This window comes from Lates calcarifer, linkage group LG15 (assembly GCF_001640805.2).
Source record: "Lates calcarifer isolate ASB-BC8 linkage group LG15, TLL_Latcal_v3, whole genome shotgun sequence".
NCBI lineage: Eukaryota > Metazoa > Chordata > Actinopteri > Centropomidae > Lates > Lates calcarifer.
In genome coordinates, this window is record NC_066847.1 from 5,851,038 (window position 1) to 5,874,662 (window position 23,625).

The 23,625-nt window shown below is 40.4% G+C and overlaps 2 protein-coding genes across 4 annotated transcripts in view; one reads left to right on the top strand and one right to left on the bottom strand.

The window, feature by feature from the left end:
• apom (apolipoprotein M) overlaps window positions 1–23,625 on the top strand; it is an 89,313-nt gene that overhangs the window by 42,020 nt on the left and 23,668 nt on the right. The gene's annotated exons all lie outside the window — the stretch shown is intronic.
• gabbr1a (gamma-aminobutyric acid (GABA) B receptor, 1a) overlaps window positions 1–23,625 on the bottom strand; it is a 62,443-nt gene that overhangs the window by 11,960 nt on the left and 26,858 nt on the right. For both annotated transcript variants that reach the window (XM_018699984.2, XM_018699985.2), the window contains 10 exons: window positions 21,888–22,058; window positions 21,082–21,183; window positions 20,711–20,776; window positions 20,285–20,476; window positions 16,524–16,769; window positions 15,531–15,594; window positions 14,593–14,670; window positions 8,273–8,423; window positions 3,808–3,940; window positions 974–1,090 (listed from right to left, as the gene is read on the bottom strand). In XM_018699984.2, coding sequence (XP_018555500.1) covers window positions 974–1,090; window positions 3,808–3,940; window positions 8,273–8,423; window positions 14,593–14,670; window positions 15,531–15,594; window positions 16,524–16,769; window positions 20,285–20,476; window positions 20,711–20,776; window positions 21,082–21,183; window positions 21,888–22,058 — 1,320 coding nt within the window. The remainder of the gene's footprint in view (window positions 1–973; window positions 1,091–3,807; window positions 3,941–8,272; window positions 8,424–14,592; window positions 14,671–15,530; window positions 15,595–16,523; window positions 16,770–20,284; window positions 20,477–20,710; window positions 20,777–21,081; window positions 21,184–21,887; window positions 22,059–23,625) is intronic.

Below are 23,625 nucleotides of genomic sequence, written 5' to 3' on the forward strand. Positions count from 1 at the left end.
GGAACCAATACACCCGTAACTGAAAACAAGCAACAAAAATGAGCTCTCCCACTTTGCTCCCCTGTCTGTCTCTCCACACATCTTTTTTCATTCGACCACGCTGGCTTACTCCCGGCACCTCCAACATAGTAGCAGCTATTCAAGCGTACAATGACTAAAACTGAAAAATAAAATAAAGACAGAAACACATTACACAGTCCTGGGCGCCTCTTCACTTGAGTTGCATGAAAAATGATTTGAAAAGCGCTCATTCTCCCCTCCATTTAGGAAAGTTTCTTTAAATACTCACGCAGAGCTCTCTGGCAAATTGCCCTTCTGTGGACATGAAGAGAGTTGAAAGTCAACCCGATTCGTTGTGCTTTGGCTCAAATAATAAACCCCCCGAAGGTTGGATTTCTGCATAGAACTTTAATACTCATCCATATTCATAAATATTCCATAAATGGCTTAATCTCTTATTCTTCTGATTAGGTCTTAGAAATTCCCACAACACATCACAGACTGGCAGTATCTTGCTGGCTCCAGGATACACTATCTTCAAGAGGAGGCACACACACCCACACTAACATAAATACATACACACCCACTGTTAAAACACACCAGCATGCAAAGCTGATGACTTTGGCATCAAGGACCTGGTTATGTGTGCCCAAAATCTCCTACTTCATGTTTCTATACATGTGCTTTGCATGTGCATGTGAAAAAGTACAGTATCTATGTCAGCGTGTGTCCAACACCCTTATCCCTGCACTCTCGCTACAACCCGGCCACAGTGAATGATGCCGAGCTGGCCTCTTAGAAGCTTATGTTACTGGGGAAGACTGCAAAGTTTCTAACTTTTTTATCAGGCAGCGCCACACATGCTGCATGGCCTGGCCTCCCTCTCCCATCCCTTCTCTATTTTCCTGAGAGCGCGAAAAGGCTTATCCCTCCCTCCCTCGCTCCCTCCCCCCCACGCACTTGTCCTCCTTACCTTCTTCTTCTCCTTCTTTTCGTCCTTCTTTGTGAAGAGGGTGTGGACCCACCAAATCTTGGTGAACATGCTGCCGTAGGCCAGGCTGAAGCCGAGGCCGAGGAGCCACAGGCGGAACTGGAGGAGAGGAGAGGAGTAGAGAGGAAAAACAAGCACATAATCATTTTTTATTGCCCTGGTTATAATTTTATGTTGCCCTCCTCTGTATTATTAATAAGGTAATTTTACTTAAAATCATGATCACCCTCCCTGACAGAAGTGAAAGATAATATTTGCATCTTAAGCTAATATTTTATTGTTTTAACAATGCTTGTTTTATTCAAGCATTTTTTAGACAATAAAATGGATTACATGAAATTAGTCTTTATCTCAAAAACCATGCACCACTCACAGATGATTAAGGTTACTGCTCTGAGCACAGAGTGATATTTGAAGGTGCCTGGCATGAAAATATCAACATTTTCAGATCCAATACATCCATGAAGGGAGGCCCGAGAGGAGATTAGAGGAGAAGAAAGAAGATGAGAGGGTGAGAGGAAACAGAAACAAAGAAAATGGTGATTTTAGAAAAAGAGGAGAGCAGAGGGGCAAGATGAGAAATGAAGGAGAGGAGAGGAGAGGGGGGATATGAAAAAGAGAAGAAAGCAAAGTACAGAAGGGAAGGGAGGAGAGAGAGGTGAGATTATATGTGACAAAGAGGAGAAGAGACGAGAGGTGTGAGATGTGAAATTGATGAGAGGAAAGGAAGAAGAGACGAGAGGAGGAGAAGGGTGAAAAGAGGATGGGAAGATAAGAGATGAGGAGGACAGAAGATGATATGATAAGGAAAGGAAAGGAAAGGAAAGGAAAGGAAAGGAAAGGAAAGGAAAGGGGTAAGATGAAAAAGAGAGGTGAGAGGACAGGGAGGAGTGGAGGGTATGCTGACATGAAAAGGTGGGAGATAGGGAATTTGCAGGTTTTGTAGGAGAGGGAGGTGAGAAGAGATGGGATAGAAAGTAGAGACAGAAATGCTTGAGATAGATAGATAGATAGATAGATAGATAGATAGATAGATAGATAGATAGATAGATAGATGAAGGGTGAGAAGAGGCAGAGGGGGGAGCCAACAGGAGAGGGTAGAGTAGCTGATGCAGAAAAAAGGTAGGTGATAAGGTGAGATGCAAAGAGCGAGCAGGAACAGGAGAGAGGCAAAATGAAAAGGAGATGGAGAGACAGAAAAAAAAATCCAGGCTAGAAGGTCAGAGGCAGAGTGAGAGAGAGAGAGGCAGAACAAAGCATGAGAGAGAATAACTGGACAGGGACAAAGAGCAGAGAAGCGACAGAAATGGAAATCTCCCCCTCGCCTCCACAACACAAAGATTCAACATGTGTGACAGAGAAGCACTCCCACTCCTCATTAGTGCCGGGATCCCATCGTCTGTGCTATTCTAGCACCCGGCAAATCATGGCTGTAACGCCGAAAACCAAAATACATTCAAATGTTTAATGAATTATGTCACTGTTTAAACTTTGATCATCTTTCATCCACTAAGTGCGTGTGATCAACATCCTAAGATGACTGCTGATTTGGTTCGCACGTGTCTGCCTGTCACCAGCAGCAACATCACAACCGTCAGGGCGTCATGACACCTAAACGTGGCTTTGCTTAAAGTAAGAACACAATTTCACAGTACGGTAGGACTTTAGTAAAACTGACAGCTATAACTGCAAAATGCAAAAAAAGAACCGCAAGGTCCAGCAGCACTGCAAATCAAATGCAATTTTAATTTGAGAGCAAAGAGTTGTGCTTTCATATACTCTTGATGTGAATATTAAACTTTTGGGTAGTATCCCTTAACGCCAAATGACCTGAGGCCTGCTCCACAGAATTAGATTAGTGGGTTAGCCAGCATTCTTTGCCCTTAACTTAGGTAATCACTGCTAACTGCTCCCCAACTCTTGATTACAGCTGTCACCCTGGTCACCTTTGAAAGGTAAATTAAATTCAAATTTAAAGTCAAAAATGAGTAGAAGAGACACAAAGTCTCAGAGGCACAAACGTGTTAGAAATGTTTTTTTTTTGCCTCGCCTTTTTTGTCTCACAAAAAAGGGGACAGTGAGTCCTGCTGTGTGGTAAAGACAGCAGAGCCACAGGTCTGAACAATGTATAATAATCATACATTGTATAAGGTTATGTAAAGACTGTGTAGATACCCAGCTTAATTATAAAGGTCATCAAGAAAGGGCAATGTTAGGCTCCAAGAAAGCCAGGCAAAGCTGAACTCAGTGTGTGACACAGGCCCCAGCAAGTGGACCAGTCAATACAATTTCATGAACCCACAGAACTTCATATCAAAAAAATTCTAGTGGAGATCCCACAGTTTTTAGAGATACCAAATATAAGAAGCTGAATTTTGATGGAGAGTAATAAAACACATAAAATGATGCATAAGACATCTAGAATGTTTCATTTGAGGAAATGCTGCAGCCATAAAAAAACATGGGGTTTATATTTCATTCAGTGTAAACATTGTATAGCTTCAATTAAAAACTTGCTGTGACACAGTCAGACATAACAGGAAGATGATATTCCCAATCTTAAAGCTAATTACGACAAAGAAGAGAAATATTGCATCTTAAAGTCCAGCTGAAATTGAATTCCATGTTTGTTTTTTCTGCTACAGCATACATATCTGCTCTGTAAATTCTTCTTTTTTAGTACAAACCTTGTAAAAACTGTTTTAGTAGCAGCATCAAATCAATGAAAACAAATATTTGCAGACAATACCCAGCCCTGCTCCTCCCCCCTGCCTTCTGGCTCTTCTCTGCTTCTGTCTGTCTCTTTCTCCTGTTACCTGGCAGACAACGGGGAACTGTGATCTGTGGACGTGGTGGCCATCGATCCCCAGCGGGAAGACTGCAGCTAGAGCCATCATGCAGCCCACTGCTGTCATGTTGTTCAGGTAGGGCTGAGAGTTCTGGATGTAGCTGAAATAGTAACAGATTAAAGACAAAACACATTAAGAAAAACACTAGTTTCTGTTTAAAGTTTAAAGTGAAAAATTTCAATATTCAGTCATTAATTCTGATGGTGGTCTGCTGTCAGCTCTTAGAATGCCATCAACTGCTGTTAACTGTAGTTGTGTTGGATTTTAATGGAAATTTTTATCATCTTTACTTTCTGGTTCAGTCAGTCAGCTGTGTTTTGTCACTCTGAAAAAGACGTCCTTAAAGCTGCTCTTCCCGGAGCATTTCCTTTTATGTGTGAATGACAGTCATTAATCTAATCAGTGTTGACAGTAGGCAACTTCCTGTCTACTGTGAAGTGACACATACAGGTGGAATGTATACCTGACTGGATTTCTTTTGGGCTAAAAAGGAAATTCCTGTGCAGCACAAATTTCAGCACAACTAACTACAAAACAAACATGGATCATTGCTCCATTTTGTGGAGCCCAGCAGCAGGTGAGCTTTTTCCTAATTAATTATGAATTGGCAGTGATACCAAAACCTGCACGGAAACAGTGTTCTGATATCTCTGGATAATCCACTGATCACGCTGTCAGCTGTTTTCATAGGGACTTATTTTTTTAGTAACAACACAGAGTCTGCAGTCATGCAAGCAGCTCTGAGTGGCTGTACATGGACACAGCAATGCCTTGAGCTAAATGCTAATGCCAACATGCTAATACGCTCACAATGCTAACGACAGGAAAAAGACAACTTACTCAAATTTGGCAGTGTTCACACATTATTCCAAGATGGTTAACCGTAGAACTAACTTTGTAGTCACATAAAATAAACGCCCTAAATTAGCTTCTTTTGTTGTGTTATGAGTCTACAGCCATCTATTACCAAGTGAAACCAGATGCAAATGGTTTATATATATATTATTTTGCCAAGTTGAAGATATCACCTGTGTCAGAAATCCCTGTTATTTTCAATTCGGAATAACAAGTTGAAGGCTGATGTTAAGGAAATGGCATTCCAAATGCATTCTACTGTATGTACCAGCTCTAAGGTTTTTAGTATATAGTGTGTTTAAACTTGAAAAGTGACAAATGTTCTCAAACCAGACAGTTAACAACATTATCATATTTTGTGTGAGCTGTTGATAGAAACTATTCTTCCACAATGAAATGCATTAAGAAAATGGAAGAGCTGCTCACAGCTGGAAAAAAATTAAAATAAAGCTCCAGAAAGATCTCAGAAAACAACAAAAAAGAAGAGTTAAATCTTACACAAGAAATTTTGCTTCCCATTTATGAAGTTTTTCTCAATCAGTGACATTCAAAAGCAACAGTTTGATGAATGTCTGTAATGTATCACTTCCTGTGAATATAAAGCCGTTACACATTATTATGCACACTAACTTCTAAAACAATACACTACGACCATTAGTTTGTTGTATAGAATTAGCATGCAGTATGGATTTGGCACACACCATGCTCACTGTTTTAATTTAATAATTTTGAACTGATCCTTTAATTTATTTAACCTGAGCTACTATATCATTTTGCCATGGTGGCAACAATTACTCATTGATGCCTTAAGCTCCTTATCATCCATATTTCTCTGCCTACATTTCTGACATCAGATGAAAGTTTTGCCACCACACTAAGGTGTGGCTGTGGTGTTTAAACAGTATATGAAAGTACAGACAGGAGCTTAAAGGATAATGAATGAAAAGGTAATTACCATAATAAGAAGAAATAAGTGTAGTGATTCCTATCGAGTTGTGACAGTGTGCTTTTTTAACTGCCACATTAGAAACAATCTTAGTATTATGTTCTCTAAAACTCCAGATTTAAAACTCCTTTGTTTGTTATAATCTGCACTGTACCGTGACTGCACCATACCACCCAGCCAGGGCAGCAGCTTTCCTCTGCTTCTTCAGCTGCAGCTCATCCTGCAGCAGTAGGTGTGTCTTTTATTTTTTCATCCCACTGACCTGCCCTTGTCTTGACCTGAGGCCACACTGCTTATTTACTATACAGCCACACACTTATGCTGCCTGCATACAAACATACATTAACATATACATACACTCTCACATGCACCCTGGCCCCAATCCAACCCTTGATAATTCAGAAAAATCTTTAATGTTGTTACATTCCATGAATATATGATGTTCATTGCACAGCAGGAGATTTTTCTGATACAAAGTGCATCTTTCTTCCCTTATTATGCACCATGTCTTGTGCTTGCTTTGAAATATGGTCAATTGAGGCTACTGATAGGAGAAAAACTGGTATCTTTTCCTCCTGTATGTAGGATTTTTCTCCCTGAATGACTGCTGAATGTTGTTAAATCTAGATGGAAGTTCTTGTGTGACTCTGAGGGACCAAAATCTGATGCTTGCTGTTGATGTTTTGGGGTGCTTTCACACCTCACCTGTTTTGTTCGTCTAAATCGAACTCTGGTCTGTTTGGCCTGGTGTGAGAGCTGTCAATCAAACTCTGATGCAGACCAAACTACCAAACCAAGACTTTATTGAAAAGGAGGGTCTCTAAATTATTATTAAATTATTTTAACATGGATTCAATGGCTAAACTACTATCAAATCAATTGTTGCGCACTGTGGTGTGTTGTGCTTGTATCCTACTTGTTGCAGCATGACATGGTGATCCCACAGTAATAACCCCAATATATTGCAGTACAAGATGCCTCTTTTTACCTGTTAGTCATTAGTTATAACATTCAGTCGATTTGCAGTCTAATAATACTAATAATCAGTTACTACTTTGTGAGCAGACAACACAATAACAGGCATAAGAAGCTTTAAAGTGATGCATGACCTGCTGCAAGTTTGATTTCCTCACATGGGTTCACTTAACAGGATAACAACTGCAGAAACTGTCCAATCATTGAGTTACCTGCAAATCTGTATGAGTTAACATGCTCAGCTCTTGGCCCATTTGTAAAAAGCTACTGTTAACAGAAACCAGGCCATAACTAAAATACAACAATATATAATTTTTCCCTTGGTCTGGACCAAGTGAACTGAGCTACAGGTGTGAGAGCACCCCAAGGGACCAAAATTCAATGTTTACTGTTTAAGTTTCAGATCACTGGAGGATATTCTGCAATAAAACTTTACTGTAACTGCAACAGAGACATCAAAACATCATATCACTGGAAAGTAATAACAGCAGCTGATATTTAAACAGTGTCAAAGTGTTGCAGTTTCAAAAGGATTGCTCCTTCAAGACTGTAACTGCGTTTGACTTTTTCTTGTTTTTAAAGTGAGTTGGTTATGTATTTTTGCCTCCTAACAAGACAGTTGGTGGCAAACTTGTTTTGTAAAAACAGCTTTCTGAATAAATTTGATTTGATTTGATCTGACTCATAGTGTTTTGGCTGCTTAGAGCAGCCCTCGGTGAAACTGTGTGTGAAATATAATCAAAGCTGGAGGAGGGCCTGAGTGGCACACTGGAACCAGCCAGAGATCCCCAAAGGAACAACCTCTCCAGCTTTCCAAAAAACTCCTGATAAGCTTGTGGACTTAAGGGACTTAAAATCACTTTGACCCAGGTCAGACATAAAAATACTATGTTAAAAAGACATCAGAGATACGCTGCACTTGGTTCACAGACATGTATTAAGCTTAGAAATCCTAGATCAAAAGGCACTTTTTAAAGGAAGTCTATTTGCATTTGGTCTAGGGCTATGCTTAAGCGGTGACAATGGAACCAGCTGCTACATTGCAGAAAGTCACACCCAAATCACTAACTTTGTAGTCCCTAAACTTGACAGGCAGTAGCACCACTCAGCGTTTACATTAACCTCAAAAGAGGGAAAGATCTCAGCTGAACATGTGAATTATTTTTGTCTCTGTATCACATCAGATACTACCATTCACAACTTGGGCTGCAACTACACTGAATAATAAGCTCTGCTGGAGCAGCTGGTTGTTACAAGATGTCATTTCTATTCACTATTCAAATTTTCAGAGGTGTTCTGGCTCCTTAAACCAGAGACCTTCAGATAATAAAACCACGTCTTTAACCTTGGGGCCACCGACGCCCCATTTAACTGAACTATTTTTATAGTTTTCAGATATTTTTTAAAAATCCCTTTAACCATGACCTCCCTCTTTATTTTTGCAATTCATTTATCACTAATACTTCTTGGAAGGACAAACATGGAGAGTGGAAAACCTACAACTGATTCTCAAAATATTTACCAATAATTTTTTTGTTTAACGGCAATTTAACCAATCATTGCAGCTCTAATGAATGCACATGCTGTATTTAAAACTTATTAGTCCAGACCTGGGAATAAATTGATGAGCATGTGCTTTAGTGTCAGTGAACTTACCGGACGTTGCCATTGTAGATGTTGAAGGTCAGACAGACAATGCCGAGCAGGATACCAAGGCCAGCAAAGACGGACACAGCCGCAAACAGCTTTTGAGACAAGAATCTGTACTCTTCAATAACCACTGTCCGATCAGCCGGAGGTCCAGCACCTGAATGGACAGAGAAAGAAATGTGAGTAGTGAAAACGCCTCCAGTGCCATCTGCCTTTACCTCTCTGCATGATCCCAATTACAATACCCAGCGCACATCCCACATCTTGCTGTATTAATGTACACTTAGACAGATCACTTTTACTAAGAGCTCCAAATAATTGGTTTTCACAGTTGGGTGAGGATAGGACTTGTAAAAGCAATCTGAGGATTGTATTTTTGTGGCCCCCTTGGATCATGCTGTAAAACTGCTCTCACCACTGCACTTATCCACCATCTCTACAATGATGGTGGGTAAAGTCATATGTTAAGTCTACACTGGCCAAATTATGTGCAATAAGACAATTAAGAATGAAAAGAAAATTCATTCTTTACTACTACTTTGATAATTAACTAATCAGTTTGTCATTTTTTAAAGCAAAAATGCTAAATATTTGGTGGTTCAAGATTTTTAAATGTGTGTATTGGCTACTTGTCTGACCAGCTGATAGTTAATGACACACATCTTTGTGTTTAAACTGTTGGTCTGACAAAACAACATTAAGTTGATTGATCAAGAAACTGATCTACAGGTTAGTCAATAATGAAAATAATTTGTAGTTGCAGCCGTAATAGCTTCCCCTCTTCTATTCCTGGAATAAAACTGGCACAAGACAAATCAGAACCAGCCAGGATCTGGATGCTTCGGGGGTGAAGCTAGAGTTACTTTTTAATTAACCAGGAACATATCTCTGAGAGCCAGGCTTGCTTTTTTAGGAACAACCTGTTTACACACACACACAGTTACACACATCTACACTGTCCTATCTTCAGGGCCACTGAGCAGCTTCACTGGAGCAGTGGAGGTTAAAAACCTTGCTCCAGGGCATCTTAATGGCAGTAATGAAGAGAGAGGCAAGCGCTGCTGTTTCATTTTCCCCACCCAGGTTCTGCCAGACCTGGGATCGAACCATCAAGCCTCGCAAGCCTGCATCTAAAATGACTTCAAATGAATGAGTGAGTCTCTCTATATGACTGCACAACTTATTCACAGAGGGAAAATGATAAATATAAGCAATCAGCATCTAATTATTAGAGTACCAATTACTGAAGTTAAGTGGAAACTTCTAAGAGTCACATTTGATGATTCATAAGATAGTGCTGCACGCAATATCTTGCCATCACTATTTACAGACACGTAAGCATGCAACTGTAGTTTGATACACATCAGTGCTTAACCACAGAATTACAGTTTCATTTGATACACTCTTTGGTAAGCTGTCCTCATCTGCACCGCTCCCTCTCTTCCTCTCTCTTGCTACTTTTTTAAACAAGTCAAGGAATCAGTTCAATGTCGTTTAAACATCAGGATCACCAAAATAAACTGCCATCAAGAACCGCCTGTTCACCAATTCCAAGTGTTTCACACCCACTCAACCAAGGTCAGAAAGAGGGTCGTGAAGCTACGCTGACCTATTCAATTTATAACAAACAAGTGAATGTTTGTGCTATATTTGAAGAAATTCCCTCAAAGCATTCCTGAGATACCGCGTTCACAGAGATTGGGATGGATGGATGAACATACAAAAAGACAACCGGAAAACATAATGCCTCTGGCCACGACATGGAAACATCAATTACATACAGTAAACCTGTTATAAACTGTTCTATACACGTTTTACAAGTTTCAAAATGCCCAACCAATAGTTAGAAATAAAGAAACCTTTAAGCTGCCAGTGTGGTTCTGCAGAAGTGCTTGTTGGATGGTTGAGTCTCTCTGATCATCTCCATGACGGCTGAATTTTCTCCTTGCCTTCAAGTGTGTCCATTCAGAACAACTACAAATTACTTGATTTCTAATGTGGGTTGGACAACATGTCTTTTGAACTATTGCTGTTCAAGTGTTACCCGACCTTTGGACATTCAAAATGCAGTGTCAACAGCAGTCAACAGCCATTTATACTGCATTTCACACAAAAGAAGATCAGGGAAGAAACATCAACAAGAATTGCCTTTGCACTCGTAGTCATGATTCTGGCTGTTTGTTTAATGCTTAAAATAAAATACTAATTGCATTTATGCCCTAGGAGCCAAGAATTCTATTTGACTCCACCACCTTCAGCACAGGGAAGTAAAATATATAACCATCAATGGATACCAGTGATTTATACTTAAATGTCAATTTCAGTTATTTATATAATTTAGTAGGAAACTATGTAACTTTGGTCTTAATTAAGAGTTGATGCTTTAGGGTGTTAAAGAGTGTGTGTGCCTGTGTGTATAGTAACTACCTAATTATTCATGCTTGTGTAGCTTTAAACCAGAAGAATTCCTCAGTGAGGAGGGTTCAAAGAGGGGCAGATGGACAGGGAGCCTCTTTTTATACTCAACAGCCTCTGACTATCTGTCTGCCTAAATCTGGGACTGCCTGCAGATTTGTGTGTGTGTGTGTGTGCGCGCACACACTCAGGAGTATGCCAGTGTGGATTGCTTATATTCTCTATGCATAATAAGCATGTACACCTTACTTTAAGCATGAGTGAATATGCTCAAGAGGATGCATGTAAGTGCGGGGGAGCATTTACACATGCATGCAGTATGTGTTTAGTATATGCATGTTTGTGTGTGAGAGAGAAATAGAGGGAGACAGAATGTGTGTGCATGTCAGAGGAGAAGCAGAGCAGGAGTGTCAGCGCTGCGTGAAGCTGATGTGTCAGATGTCAGTGGAAAGTGTCAGAGTGTCGCCCCCTCGAGGGTCGCATGGTGTCAAGACGCCCAGCATGCTCTGTTTAGATTCGTGTCACTGCCGTCACACAGCCGATGTGTATCTGGTGTCATCTGACTGAGGAATGACAATATAAGATATTTCTGCTGAGTTCACCAACAAGAATTAAAAAACCTTTTAATAATAAAAATTTCAAAATATGATGGAAAACTAGTGGCAACAAAATGACATACTTGTTATAATATCACATTTTAAGTACCTCCCAGCTGTATATATAATAAACCCTAATGACATAATTAATTAAATAAATGCAACCTGGACCCTGACAGGCGGCACAAAATGGATGGAACAAGTAGCCAATTAAAAATCATGAATTCATGTAAATTTTGACTACTTGCTCATTATGAGTCAATGAGCAAGTAGCAGTGACAGAGTTTGCTGCCGGTCTGGAACTCCACAGAAAAGAGCTGAACAGTTACTACATGGACTACTACATGGATTGGCATAACAATCTCACTTTTAGTTTAAAAGTGTGCAACGTCTCTCAAAGACCTGCAATCAAACCTTTTAGAACTAACACCACTATCTGCAGGAAAGATTAAATATATTTTAATAATGTCTAAGGTTTATGAGGAAACCAAAATCAAACTTCAATTCAGTTTAAGACTTTTGATACCTGTAGATAACCCGTATAAGCCTCCATTTCTGTTTGTGAGAATGAGTTTGAGAATGTTTGTCCATCTGTGTCAGTTATGTATCTGTTACATGAACCACATCAGAGCATGCAGTCAGCACACAGAACATATGCGTTAAAAAGTAGAACAAATGTGTAGTGAACCAGACATAAATAGTGTATTTTAAAAAGCACAACTGAGTCTATGTATGTGTGTGCGTGTGCGCATGCAAGTGTAACATATGCAGCCAGTTTTATCAAGAACAAGTAAAAGAGAGCACATTACACCCATTTTAGCATCCTTGCTTTGGCTTACTTGACTTTAAATTTTGTTATTAGTGTACATGCTCTAAATGGCACCTCCATACTTGACTATCTCACTGTCTGTACGCTAACTGCTGCCTTTGGTCACTGAACACTACAGCATTAAATGTACCAGTCTTTTATAATGGACAAAAATAGTTTATAGATACAGTACATTATGCACCCAATATGCAACTTCTGAAATTCCTTTAAAGGGGAACTCACATCAAAGTCTGTTTACGCATCTTGGGGAGTACTACTGCACGTGTCAAAGAAATTGTATCTAGGCTTTTATGGATCCAGAGATCCGGAGCTGTGCCAAAGTGCTGGTTCGACTACAAGTTTGACCAAAAAAAAAAAAATCTGTGGGTGTGGAGTTACAAAGAAGTGAGTTTACAAGATCTCTGCAGTCCGTTCCTCATCTCTACTTAAGGCTAGAGGCTCCAGGCTACATTAGCTGCTACTAATATAATACCCCCAAATCTGAGACTCAACTGTCAGGAGTTGAGCTGCACTGTGGGTAATGTAGGGGCCAGGCTTTGACAAGTAAAGAGAACATGGAACAAAAAAGATTTTATCTGTGGCTCTAATGCAGTTTTGATTATTTTTTTAACTGTCCATTGTGAACCTGACATTGTTTTAGGAGTGCAATACTAAAACAATGTAACTGAATGAATGAATGCACAGTATGGAATAATGGTGCACTCACTGCTTTGTGTGTGCGCATGTGTGTGTGCATGTGTCAACCGTCCATTCAGTCAATGCATTTGCACCATTTAAACCCTCCTCCGTCCTTGATCAAGGAATCAGGACAGGGTGTTGCCATGGAGACCCAGCTCTATAACAGTTGCCACAGCGATTAGAAGAAGAGCTGAGCTGAAGTGGTTGTTAGAGCGACCGCGGAGAGAGTGAGAAAGTGAGGCACGGAGGCGCCTGGTAGACACACAGGAAAACAAGCAAAGGGGTTAAGCTAAAAACCCCCATGTACTCCACCCTGTCAGTGTGGAGCAAATCATGTGCACCCCCTTCCCATAAAAAAATGTAAACAAAAAAACAAACAAACAAAAAAAACTTTCCCAAACTGAGTCAGCTCCAGAGAGCAGGAAATTACTCGTTTCCTCTCAATGAGTAGATGTCAAGTGGATGCATCTTTATTTGGTAAACAGTAAAAAACAAACTCAAGCTCCAGGAGGGAAGGGCACAACACAAAGTAAACAAAACTCACCTCTGATACTTAAGAGGGCAAGTCAGCTTCAACTCAGCTGGTTTTAATTGGGTTAACACCGAGCCCGTCACATTGCAACAAGCCAAACTAAAGAGCTGGCAGCCGACCTGGTGAAGGACATGTATGCCGACATGCATGCAGGTCACCCGTCCCTTGCCAGTCATGCTGACCTGGAATCTTTACCTCTTCTGGGTTCAGTTAAGCCTTGGCAACAGCTCATTTCCTTAAAAGCCTAAAAAAAGGCGTCTCTCAATGGGCAACTGCGGCGTGCAGGATTGATTAGTGGCACACTCTGTCCAGGCACAAGTATGTCACCTCTCCAGGGAGGGACGGGCCAGTAAACAACCACAGAATTGGTCTTGGTGTCTGAAGCAAATGAACAGTAATAGGTTTTCACAGCAAACTAGAATATGGACAGCAGGAGGTAGAATGTAGGTTCTGCCTTGTGTGACGTAAGCTCACTCTTCTTCATATAGCAGAGGGATATAGGAGACGACAGGCACAGGTTCATGTCAGTAAGCAAACTGCTGCCTGTTGATTTGTCCAACTTAACAAAACAGTCAGCAGTTGGAGCTGCAGCTCAGGCAGTGATACAAAGCTTATGGAAGCCATTAAGGTACTTTAAAACCCTTAGCTCCCGTCAGAGGGGAAGCAGAGCAATTTGCTTCACATTCGAGTCATAACACAGTCAACATGAAACACATATTTTTAGATTGAGTCTGACTTATCCTTCCCTAGGATATACACATTATTCCCAATGTCCATTGCACATAAAGGTCCCTCATTCTGCTTAGAAAGAAAAAAAAGATGTTATATTCCAGAGCTTTCCCTGTTTTTAAATTTTTGTCAGTATCAAAGTAACCCAGTGATAGTTGTCTGTGCCAAACTGCCAAAATGTAAACATGTATAGTGTAAGGATTTTAAAAACCACTGGGTTAGCCAGTCATACTTAGTTGTTGCCCCTTTTGATTACTGTGCATTTTATGCACCAACATTTTAACACAAGTTGGACAGTGAGTGTGCAGGCAGCTCATTTTGGGGCGAGCCTCAGCATCCAAATAACTAGCTTCACCCAAAGTAGCGGTTAGAGAAAATCCAGCGTGACTACATATCATTTAGACAGTAAGAAGGGCTAAATTAAGCCGGACAGAGGAGGTCTGATGTCAAAGCACAGAGATGTAACCCTGAGTCACAGCATGACAGACAGGAAACAAACACAGGCACAGGAAGCTGGCTGATGACAGTGTCATGAACTCCATCTTACCTATCCAAACATCATTTCCAAACCAGGAGAGGTTCTTTTGAGAACTGTCATAGTAACCAATCTTCTTGTAACTGCCTCCTGGATGCAGGAAAGAGGAAGATACAGTTTAATTAGTATTGCTTGTATAATTCATTTCGTCCCCTGTTGTTCTGTGGGCAATCATGACTTCAAACGATGCAAAAAACCCAGACAGAGCAGATAAAAATTTATATTCATACTATTAAGCTATTTTTCTACCATTCCTGTGCTTTCATATTAATGGAATGTGTGGGTATAGGAAAAACACACAATGAACAGATAAAAGAAAAGAGGGATGAAAAGGTGCATAAAGAAGGACAAACAAAGAAGTACCAAGGGGAAAAGAAGGAGAAACGGAAGAGAAAAAAAGGAGCTTATGTGGCAGTCTTGACCAGGAATACTGATGAGGTCCCACAGTGATTCAAGGATTCGAGTCAGGTCGTCTCATTGTGGATGTCAAATTACCTCGACACCACAACAGGAAATATGAGACAGAATGTGAGGGGAAAGGGGCAGGATTATAAATTCTCATCCTTTAGGACGCCAAAGAGAACAGAGGTAGAAAATAATCCTCAACCTTATCTTATGCAGGGGGAAACTCATTAAGTCACTGGTGACAAATAGGATGCCATTTCCAGAAACAGCTTAAAACGAAGGCTTGTGCCCAATTAGAGCGAAGCCTTGAGTCGCATTCCTGCATCAAGCCCAATCACATGTGCAATTATAGGGCATTGAGACCAATGGCAGTGAAGCCCCCCCACCCCCTGCAGACAAGAGGCTTTGCTCTGAAATAAGCCCAGAGTAACAATCAATACATGATGAATACAGTCATCAGTTTTTTTTTTTTCTTTCATGAATGAGTGACATTTACTGTTAAAACCAGATACTGCAATTCAGAGGAGAGTGTGGGAGTGTTTTACCTTGCAGTTGTTCGATGAGAGTCATTGCCATCCTGGAACCCTGGGCATCAAACACCACCTGGCCCTGAGACACAAATGAGGGGAAAGTCTGTTTTACTGCAACTAATTAACTACTTCCATTAAGGAGTAGTTGAACATATTAATAAACACACATATTTGTTTTCTTGGCAAGAGCCAGACGTGAAAACTGATACCAAAAAGCCTCAAGATCATTCCAGAGTATTTTCGTCAACACAATTCAATTATACACAAATTTGTTATGGATTTGCACCTGTAAAGCTGAATATCAACTATGTCAGGTCCTACATCTTGTGACACTGGTCTTGCAGAGTGACTATGTGTCGATCTATTTTGAAGACCTAAATTATCCATAAGCAAAAAAAGTGAAAACACTCTTAGAGAGTGACTTGCACAATTAATCAGTTATCAAATTTGTTGACATTGACATCTATTGTGGAGGTCAGCAGGTCCCAAGAACAAATTTGTGCCCTGTGGCACCATAGGAGATATATCCAGCCATGGCATACAGCAATGTTCTTACCCAAGCTGTTAATTAGGAAAATCCATCACAGTTTACAAACTAACTTCATGGTCCAACTTTGATCTACCAGACTTATTGAAGTTGTGCCCCCACTCAGTTTGTAAGTATTCTTACTGTCATTTTATATGTGCTCACTTTAGGTTTTTAATCTTCATTTATTATATATCAATATGTATCTATCAGAAAGATTTATACTCTTTTGAAAATTTCAGTGAACTGCTGCATTGCTGATTTTGTGATATCAATTTAAAATCTGTGTCTACAGTTTGATCACCATGAAAAGTAGCAACTGGAATTTTTAAAGTTCAAAAACACTGCATTCAATGACAAATGAAAAATGTTGCATATTCTCACATGATAAATAACTATAGAGTAGTAAAATTATGGCATGAACAGTTGTTTTTATTATCTGCATTTCTTTTCCCATCTGTTTTTTCATCCTCTGCACTTACCGAAACACCTTCAAAAGAGCTTGTGTTAAGGGCCCTGTAGATCTCGGAGGTGATGTCATGGTTGTTATAATTGAAGTCCTCCAGACGTCGGCCCTTGGCCTTCAGAGGTGCGACAGTCTTATTGAGGGCAAGGGCCAGAGCCCACACTGCATCGTAGGCCAGAGGAGCCTCCTGAAACCCGCCAGTCTCCTCTGGGTTCTTTCCTCCCAGACGAGACATCAAGGCGGCGATAAACTCCTGCGATGTCTAACAGAAACAGGACAGAAAGGACATCAAAGAGGTGTCCCTCTGAAGAAATACAATGCTCCAAACAAGGGTACATTGATTTTATATACATCAGATTTTATTTTTGTGCAATCAGACATTCATTTGTCTATTATTTGGTAAAGACACAGACTGTGGCAGCATTGTTGTTCCCTTGTGATGAAATCAAGGGGATCAAACTGTCGATCAGCCCCAGTCCAAAATACATATAAATTTTGACAAAACTAAGAAGGAGAGAGGTGCATATCAAATAACAGCATGTCACCATTTCTCAATGCAGAATTAGGGACCATATTTCTCATGGTCGCACAAGATCAGCATTTGTAGTAACCAAAGGGGGACTTAGGCCACAGGAGCTCCTGGGCAGACTAGAGGGCACTTACATCAGCCTGAGGAGCAATTGAGAGTTAACTGAGCTGACCAGAGGGGCACTTGGTCCACTCAAGTGACCTCCATGTGGACAATATGTTCTATTAGGATTATACTGTATTAAAGTTGTATTTTTGTTGTTGTATTATTTCAGATGAGCCTTTTGGCATTAAGAGCTGTGCCTGCTATGCTATGCTATGCTGTCACACTGCAGTGTGACATTTAATACATTTATTACACATGCTTTTTACATATAGAGGCAGTTTTCTTCTAATATTGCAAATACCTCTTGCCAGATTTCGACACAACTTTAGCTAATTAGCGAAAACGAGGGTGCTCCGTTTACAATTCAAAACAAGGAAAAATATTTAAGAATATTGAAGAATATTTTCTTCACTGGATATGATGGAGATTATTATTCCTGCTTTTAACTGACAACTGAAACATAATACAAAATTATACAAAAATATAATACATTCACAGTGGTACCACTGTGAATTAAGAAATTAAATCATCAAAAATATAGGACTAGGACAACTTATATGACTGCTTTGCTTTGCTAAAATCTTAGATATGATTTCCAATTTTCCAAGTTTTATCAAGAGTACAATCAAGCTGTTTTTATATAATTAAACAGCTGTTTTTTTATATATAATTGAACACCAATAAACATTAACTCCCACTGAAAGCAGGGATAAATATATTACACCTATGATATCATCAAGGTGGCCCTGTGGAGACCAATTAGACCTACACACCTCCAGTTCAGCTATGTCAAATTGATCTCGTTGAAATTCCACCTTGGCATTTGGCATTTAAATCTGCCACTACCTACTGAAAACTAGCTGACAATGTGCTATTGCAGACCCTGCAGTACTGGCACACTAGCTTCATCTGAGTCTTCTATCTAGAAGAAATATGCCAATTTCAAACTTGGAAATTGAATTTGAATAGATTGACTATGAGCAAGAGTTGTGGCTGTAATTCTTATCACCCGTTGAGCAGCACGTCAACAGCTAAATCAGCAGGTAGTGGCAGGTGCTGTATGAATATAAACAACAGCTGCTGATGAAGTGCAAGCGAGGGAAGGAGGGAGAGATGGGGGGATGGTGGAGAAGGTGGGGATGAGGAAATAGTAAAAGAGATGGGAAAGGAGAGGTGGACAAACAAGAAGAGTGAAAGGATGATCCACAATAGATCAGCAGAGTCAGAGAAGGTCGAACAATAGGAGAGGAGAGAGACAGAGACAGTTTAAGAGGATTACAGGTGAACAGAGGAGAACGATGGGCAAAAGCGAAGCAGAAAACAACAGGTACCTGAGAGGCTAAACGAGGGTCAGCCAAATCATAAAGGAAGACATTCAAAAAGAGTGTGGCCCTGGTGATTTAAACAAATAATCCAAGGAGAAATAATAATTATTATACCCTCTGAGAAGTTTAAGAAGCCTAATATTGATTAAGGTCATACGCAGTTCATTGAATCTATGACAGTGTCTGGTCTTTCGTGGAAAAACCATTGACTACGGGAAAAACTCATTTCACTGGGATCCATCCATTTGACACAAATATCAGAGGTCGTTTATTATGGATAAGAAGAGCTGAACAGTTAGGAAGAGTAGCATTGACCATAATGCGATGAACAAACGAAGAGCTCAAACTACATTAACAAAAATCCAAGAAGGACAACATCACAGCGCACTATATGACTGACTGAAAAGGGATCATTGGAAACTGCTGTGCTGACACACTAAAAGGTTAAATGAAAAAATCTGATTATTTAAAAATTAGTAGTTTTTACAGTATTTTGGGACTCATTATTATTTGTCTACATTGCTGAAAAAATCTAGGAATCTGTCAGTGTTTAATTCAATTATTAAAGAAAGCTAATGTGCAGTCAGACAGAACATGAAGTGGACAACTGCATACAAAGTCAGTGGAAAGACTTGTTCGTGGTAGTGCAAACTGATGGACAAACACAATAAAAATGTCAAAACTGCATCATAAATGCGCAGTGTTAAGAAGAGAGAGAAGTAACAGAAAGTACTAGGGTTCTCAACATGTTCACCAACTGTGCTTAGCTTACAGCTAACTTTGATGTCTGTGTTCTTGGATTAATAGTCTTGTGGTCAAATTCACGCTCATGACATGGGACGAAAATTTGCTCTGCTCTCTGTCTGAACAGAAGCCTACAGCCTTGCTAACGGCTTTAAGAGGCTTTATTTATGCACAGCTTCACTTTGAGCTAAATGCTTACAGTAGCATGCTAACATGCTCACAACATGCTGATATCTGGCAAGTATATTGTTTACCATGTTCACCATATTAGTTAAATTAGCATTGTGTAATTGAAGTGATCAGAACGTCATTAGTATTGTAGGCATGGCAACCATGCCAAAAATTGACAAAAATGTCGACCTCATGGTGGTGCTACAGGAAAATCAGGAGTCAGGAAAGTCCGGACAACTATATTGTTATAGTTTCATTGTTGTGATGGGTTTTTTCTCCTCTTCCTCTTTTTTCATGTACTAGATGCTGGTACATGATCAGCATCACATTAGCACTTTATTCCCATTTTTCTTTACACCTTTTGAGTGCATGGAGATAATAAAAGTACAGGTGATAATTACCATAAATTAAGCTGTTCCTTTTCTGAGTATTTTTCAGTTCTAATCAGTTAATGGAGTTTACTGGTGTATTTGATGTTTGTAGGTAATGCACTTCATGATGGATTTGTGCAATATATATTTGTTTCTGTATTGATTTATCCTCAGTTTTTATTATATATGTCAAGTTCCCTATGAATTTGGTCCTGGAGAAATTCAACTGTGAACTCCATCTCTCGTATGTGTTTGCATGACAAATTGCAGTTGTGTATTTGACGTCATTAGAAGCTCATTAAGCACTTGCCTTGGACCTAAGTGCCTTGAGGATTTTTGCCTTGTGATGTATGTTTCACTCATTTCAGTCCATAACATAAAGCCGACTCATTATTTAGAAATTACACACCATAAGCTGTTGTTTCAAGCCTGTCATGTTGCAATTCCTTGTCATTGTCATTAATTAACATCAAAGATCATTTGATGTCTCTTTAATATAATCATTACAGTAATTGGAGAGAGGATGACCCACCATGTTGGAGACACCACGGACAGTCTCAGGATTCAGCATGACAATTTCAGTGGTCACATGTCCCTCCACAGCCTCCGTCATGTTCTCCACTGTACAGTTGATAGCTGGGTCTTTGATCTTGAACCAGTTGTCAGCATACCAGCCTATCAGGAACCACACATACTTCTTCCCGTAGAGCTTCTCCTTGAACACCTGCAGCAGGGAGGGAGGATAAGGGGGCAGATATGGAGGGTGGATGAAGGGAGGGAGAGAATGATAAATAAGCATGAGGAGAATTATTCCCAGAGATGTGTTGAGCATGTTGTATCATTGCCAAACATGGAAATTCATTCAGACATTCAAACAGCTCATTACAGAGCTAATTTTCTGCTAATACCCAGTCAGGTTCAGCGTATTGGGATCAATTGAGCGGGAAAAGGTACTAACCTCACAAAACACCTTCCTGGCTTCAGTCTCATAAAAGAGCCCCACAATGATCCTTGCATCCTGGCGCTGCATCAAAACATGAAATCAAAACAAAACATTGCTTAGTTACATCGGCAGCAACAATATAACTTCACAATAGCACAGCTTGATGTGGCAGCGCAGCGTTCCAAAGTTCCTGCTGCTTCACAGAATGGCACGTACTGCTGTTCAGGAGTTGCTAATTAGCATGGCGCATTAATTTCCTCTATCAAATCACCTCTATGCTAATGGTATCGTGTGCAGCTGTGAGCTGGAGGAGGAAGGAGAAAAAGGGGGGGGGGGGGGGGGGGGAGAGACGACCAGCAGCTGAGGTGAATTTTTAATCAAAGCACCTTGAGGTTCTTGACAGCAACAGCCGGGTCGGTGAGGAAACTCTGGCGAACACTGATCTCGATGCCTGCCTCCTTCACCCTCTGCTCCAGATCGTCCAGAGTCTGCAAGATGAAAGGGAAGGACAGAGGTAGACAGACAGGCAGAAAGGGGGGAAGAGAGGAAGAGGTTAGAGAAGCAGCTGAACGGAGTGACAGAAAGAGGTAACAGGGTTGGGATTACAGAAAAAGACAGAAGAAAAGCAACAAGGTCTGAAGGGGGAAAAAAAATCATCCGAAGTGTATGTGAGAAATGTCAAGAGGAGGATGGACAGTGCAGGGATGTATGATAAATAAGAAAGGTGGCATGGTACAGGATAGATTTTTAGACAAAGAACATGACCAAAAAGAAGAAAAGAAGAATGTGAGAAGGGAGAGGAAAGAAAGTGAGAGTGGGATCATTAACCTCCATTACAGGAACCAACCCAAGTGTCATGGTATCGACCGCTGTGCCTGGGAGAGATGTATTGTTTGATCAATATTTCTCACAACCAATATTCCAACAAATTACTTCAAAAATCCTCCATCAATCGTTAGGAGAGATTGCCTCAAGGTGTATCGTATAGCCTGAGAACACAACTGCTCTCATAAACAAACAGAGGCAGGCAGGCAAGCAATCAGGAAACCCACACCCACACTTTACCAAAAATGATAGGACATGAAGAAAGTGATTTTAAAAAAGCAAGGGAAAGAGATAAAAGAAAAGGAAGAAGGACACAGAGATGAAGATAAAACGAAAGTGTGGAGTTGAAGTGATTAAAGGTACTGACTGAGGTAAAGACTTCAGTGGTCTGCTGGATGGTGGCGATGCGAGTCCACTTCCACTTCTGGAAAAGCTGCACCCTGGTGGGGTTGTGGAGGGTGGCCGACGGGTGCGTGCGGAAGAAGGTGGGGAAACGCTGACGGTTGGATAAAGCTGGTGAGCTGGAGCCATAGGACAGCTGGGAAACACAAAAACAGAGAAAAAGAGAGAGGGAAATGGTGACTAAGGCAGAAAGGAGTAGATGATAAAGAAGTTTGGGGGAAAGGAAACAGAGAAACAGAGAAATAGACTTCTGAAGGCCCTTCCAGGCATCAGTAGTAAACACACTTCAATCAAATGTATTCAAATCAGGACTCTCTTGTTCCTCCCCTGAACACAGTGTTCTTTGATGGCGACTGGTTCAAACAGCAAACAAGAGAGAGGAAAGCCAGCAAAAATACAGAATCAGAGAGACAATCCCTGTTCCCATTTTCTCATTTTCATCTACACTCCCTCCCTCCTCCTTTTACCTTCCCTCCAGCTTATGAGGTGTGTTGATAAACTCTGTAATTTCAATTAAAACAAACCAAAAAAAAAAAAAAAAAAAACACTGCATGCAGGATTTCCCATGCATATATTTCCATGAAATTGTGATAACACTTTCTACATTCCATTAAAAAAGAAACAAATAAACAAATGATCTAATTATTGTTGTTGCAAACAGTAGCCCAAGTGATCATCTGTTTCTTTCAGCTGGACCTATATAATCTGATTTCTCAGGCACAATTCCCAGCAAAAGAAATCCCTTATGGTGGAGAGACAGACTGCTAAGATGTGTATCCAAAGCAGCAGGGAAAAGGGATGGTGGAAAATGCCAATAGACACAGGGAGAAGACTGTTCCTCTACAAATTAGTCTGACAGTGACAACCGGAGATAAAATCTCGACAGGTATCCTTTAAAATGAGAAACCTGGCGTTTAGGGAGCCATTACAGATACATACAGCCCATCCTCTTCCCCAGCTCTCATCTCAGCCCCATTACCTACAGCCCTGGGATGTTTGCCACTGGGCGCTCCCATGGGTGAAGAGAGGGGACTTGATGATAGATGTCAAATGTCATGTACAATGTGGACTCCCCACAATAACAAATCCCTGAGGGCACAAACAGGTAGATGAAGGGATCAGTGCGAAGGAAGGGAAACTATACAGGAAGTGACAGCTGATCTGGGCGCGGCAGTGGAGGATCCGGGGACAGCAGCAGCAGCTTTGGTGGATGACACATGTTCAGTGATAAAGGTGATAGGTGTGCGTAACATGATTGAGCACATGCAGACAGTGTGGCAGGAGTTACACAACACAACTATTCAACACATCACCCCACTGCTGTAAACACTCACTGTGTTTATACATGTAATTTGTGTTTACTGAAATAGGCTAAGAGTGTATAGCCATGCTTGGGTGAGGCTGTATGTAGGGAAATTTTGACTTGATGATGGTGCTAGATTAAAAGTCAGGGGATCACTATGGTTCAGGATACAATCAGGATTCAATGTCTAGGAACCATGAATGTCAAACAAAATACTGTGCTAATTAATTTATGTAATGTACTTCTGTAATTACATCTTTTTCTAGAAACAGTGTCTGGCTTAATTTGGATAATCCACAGCACTACTTACTGGTGAATTATAGTTACTGTTTGCCACTTTGACTGTCCAAAATTTGACTGAGAAACTTGGCCATATTGTGATTTCAATAATATTTAGATT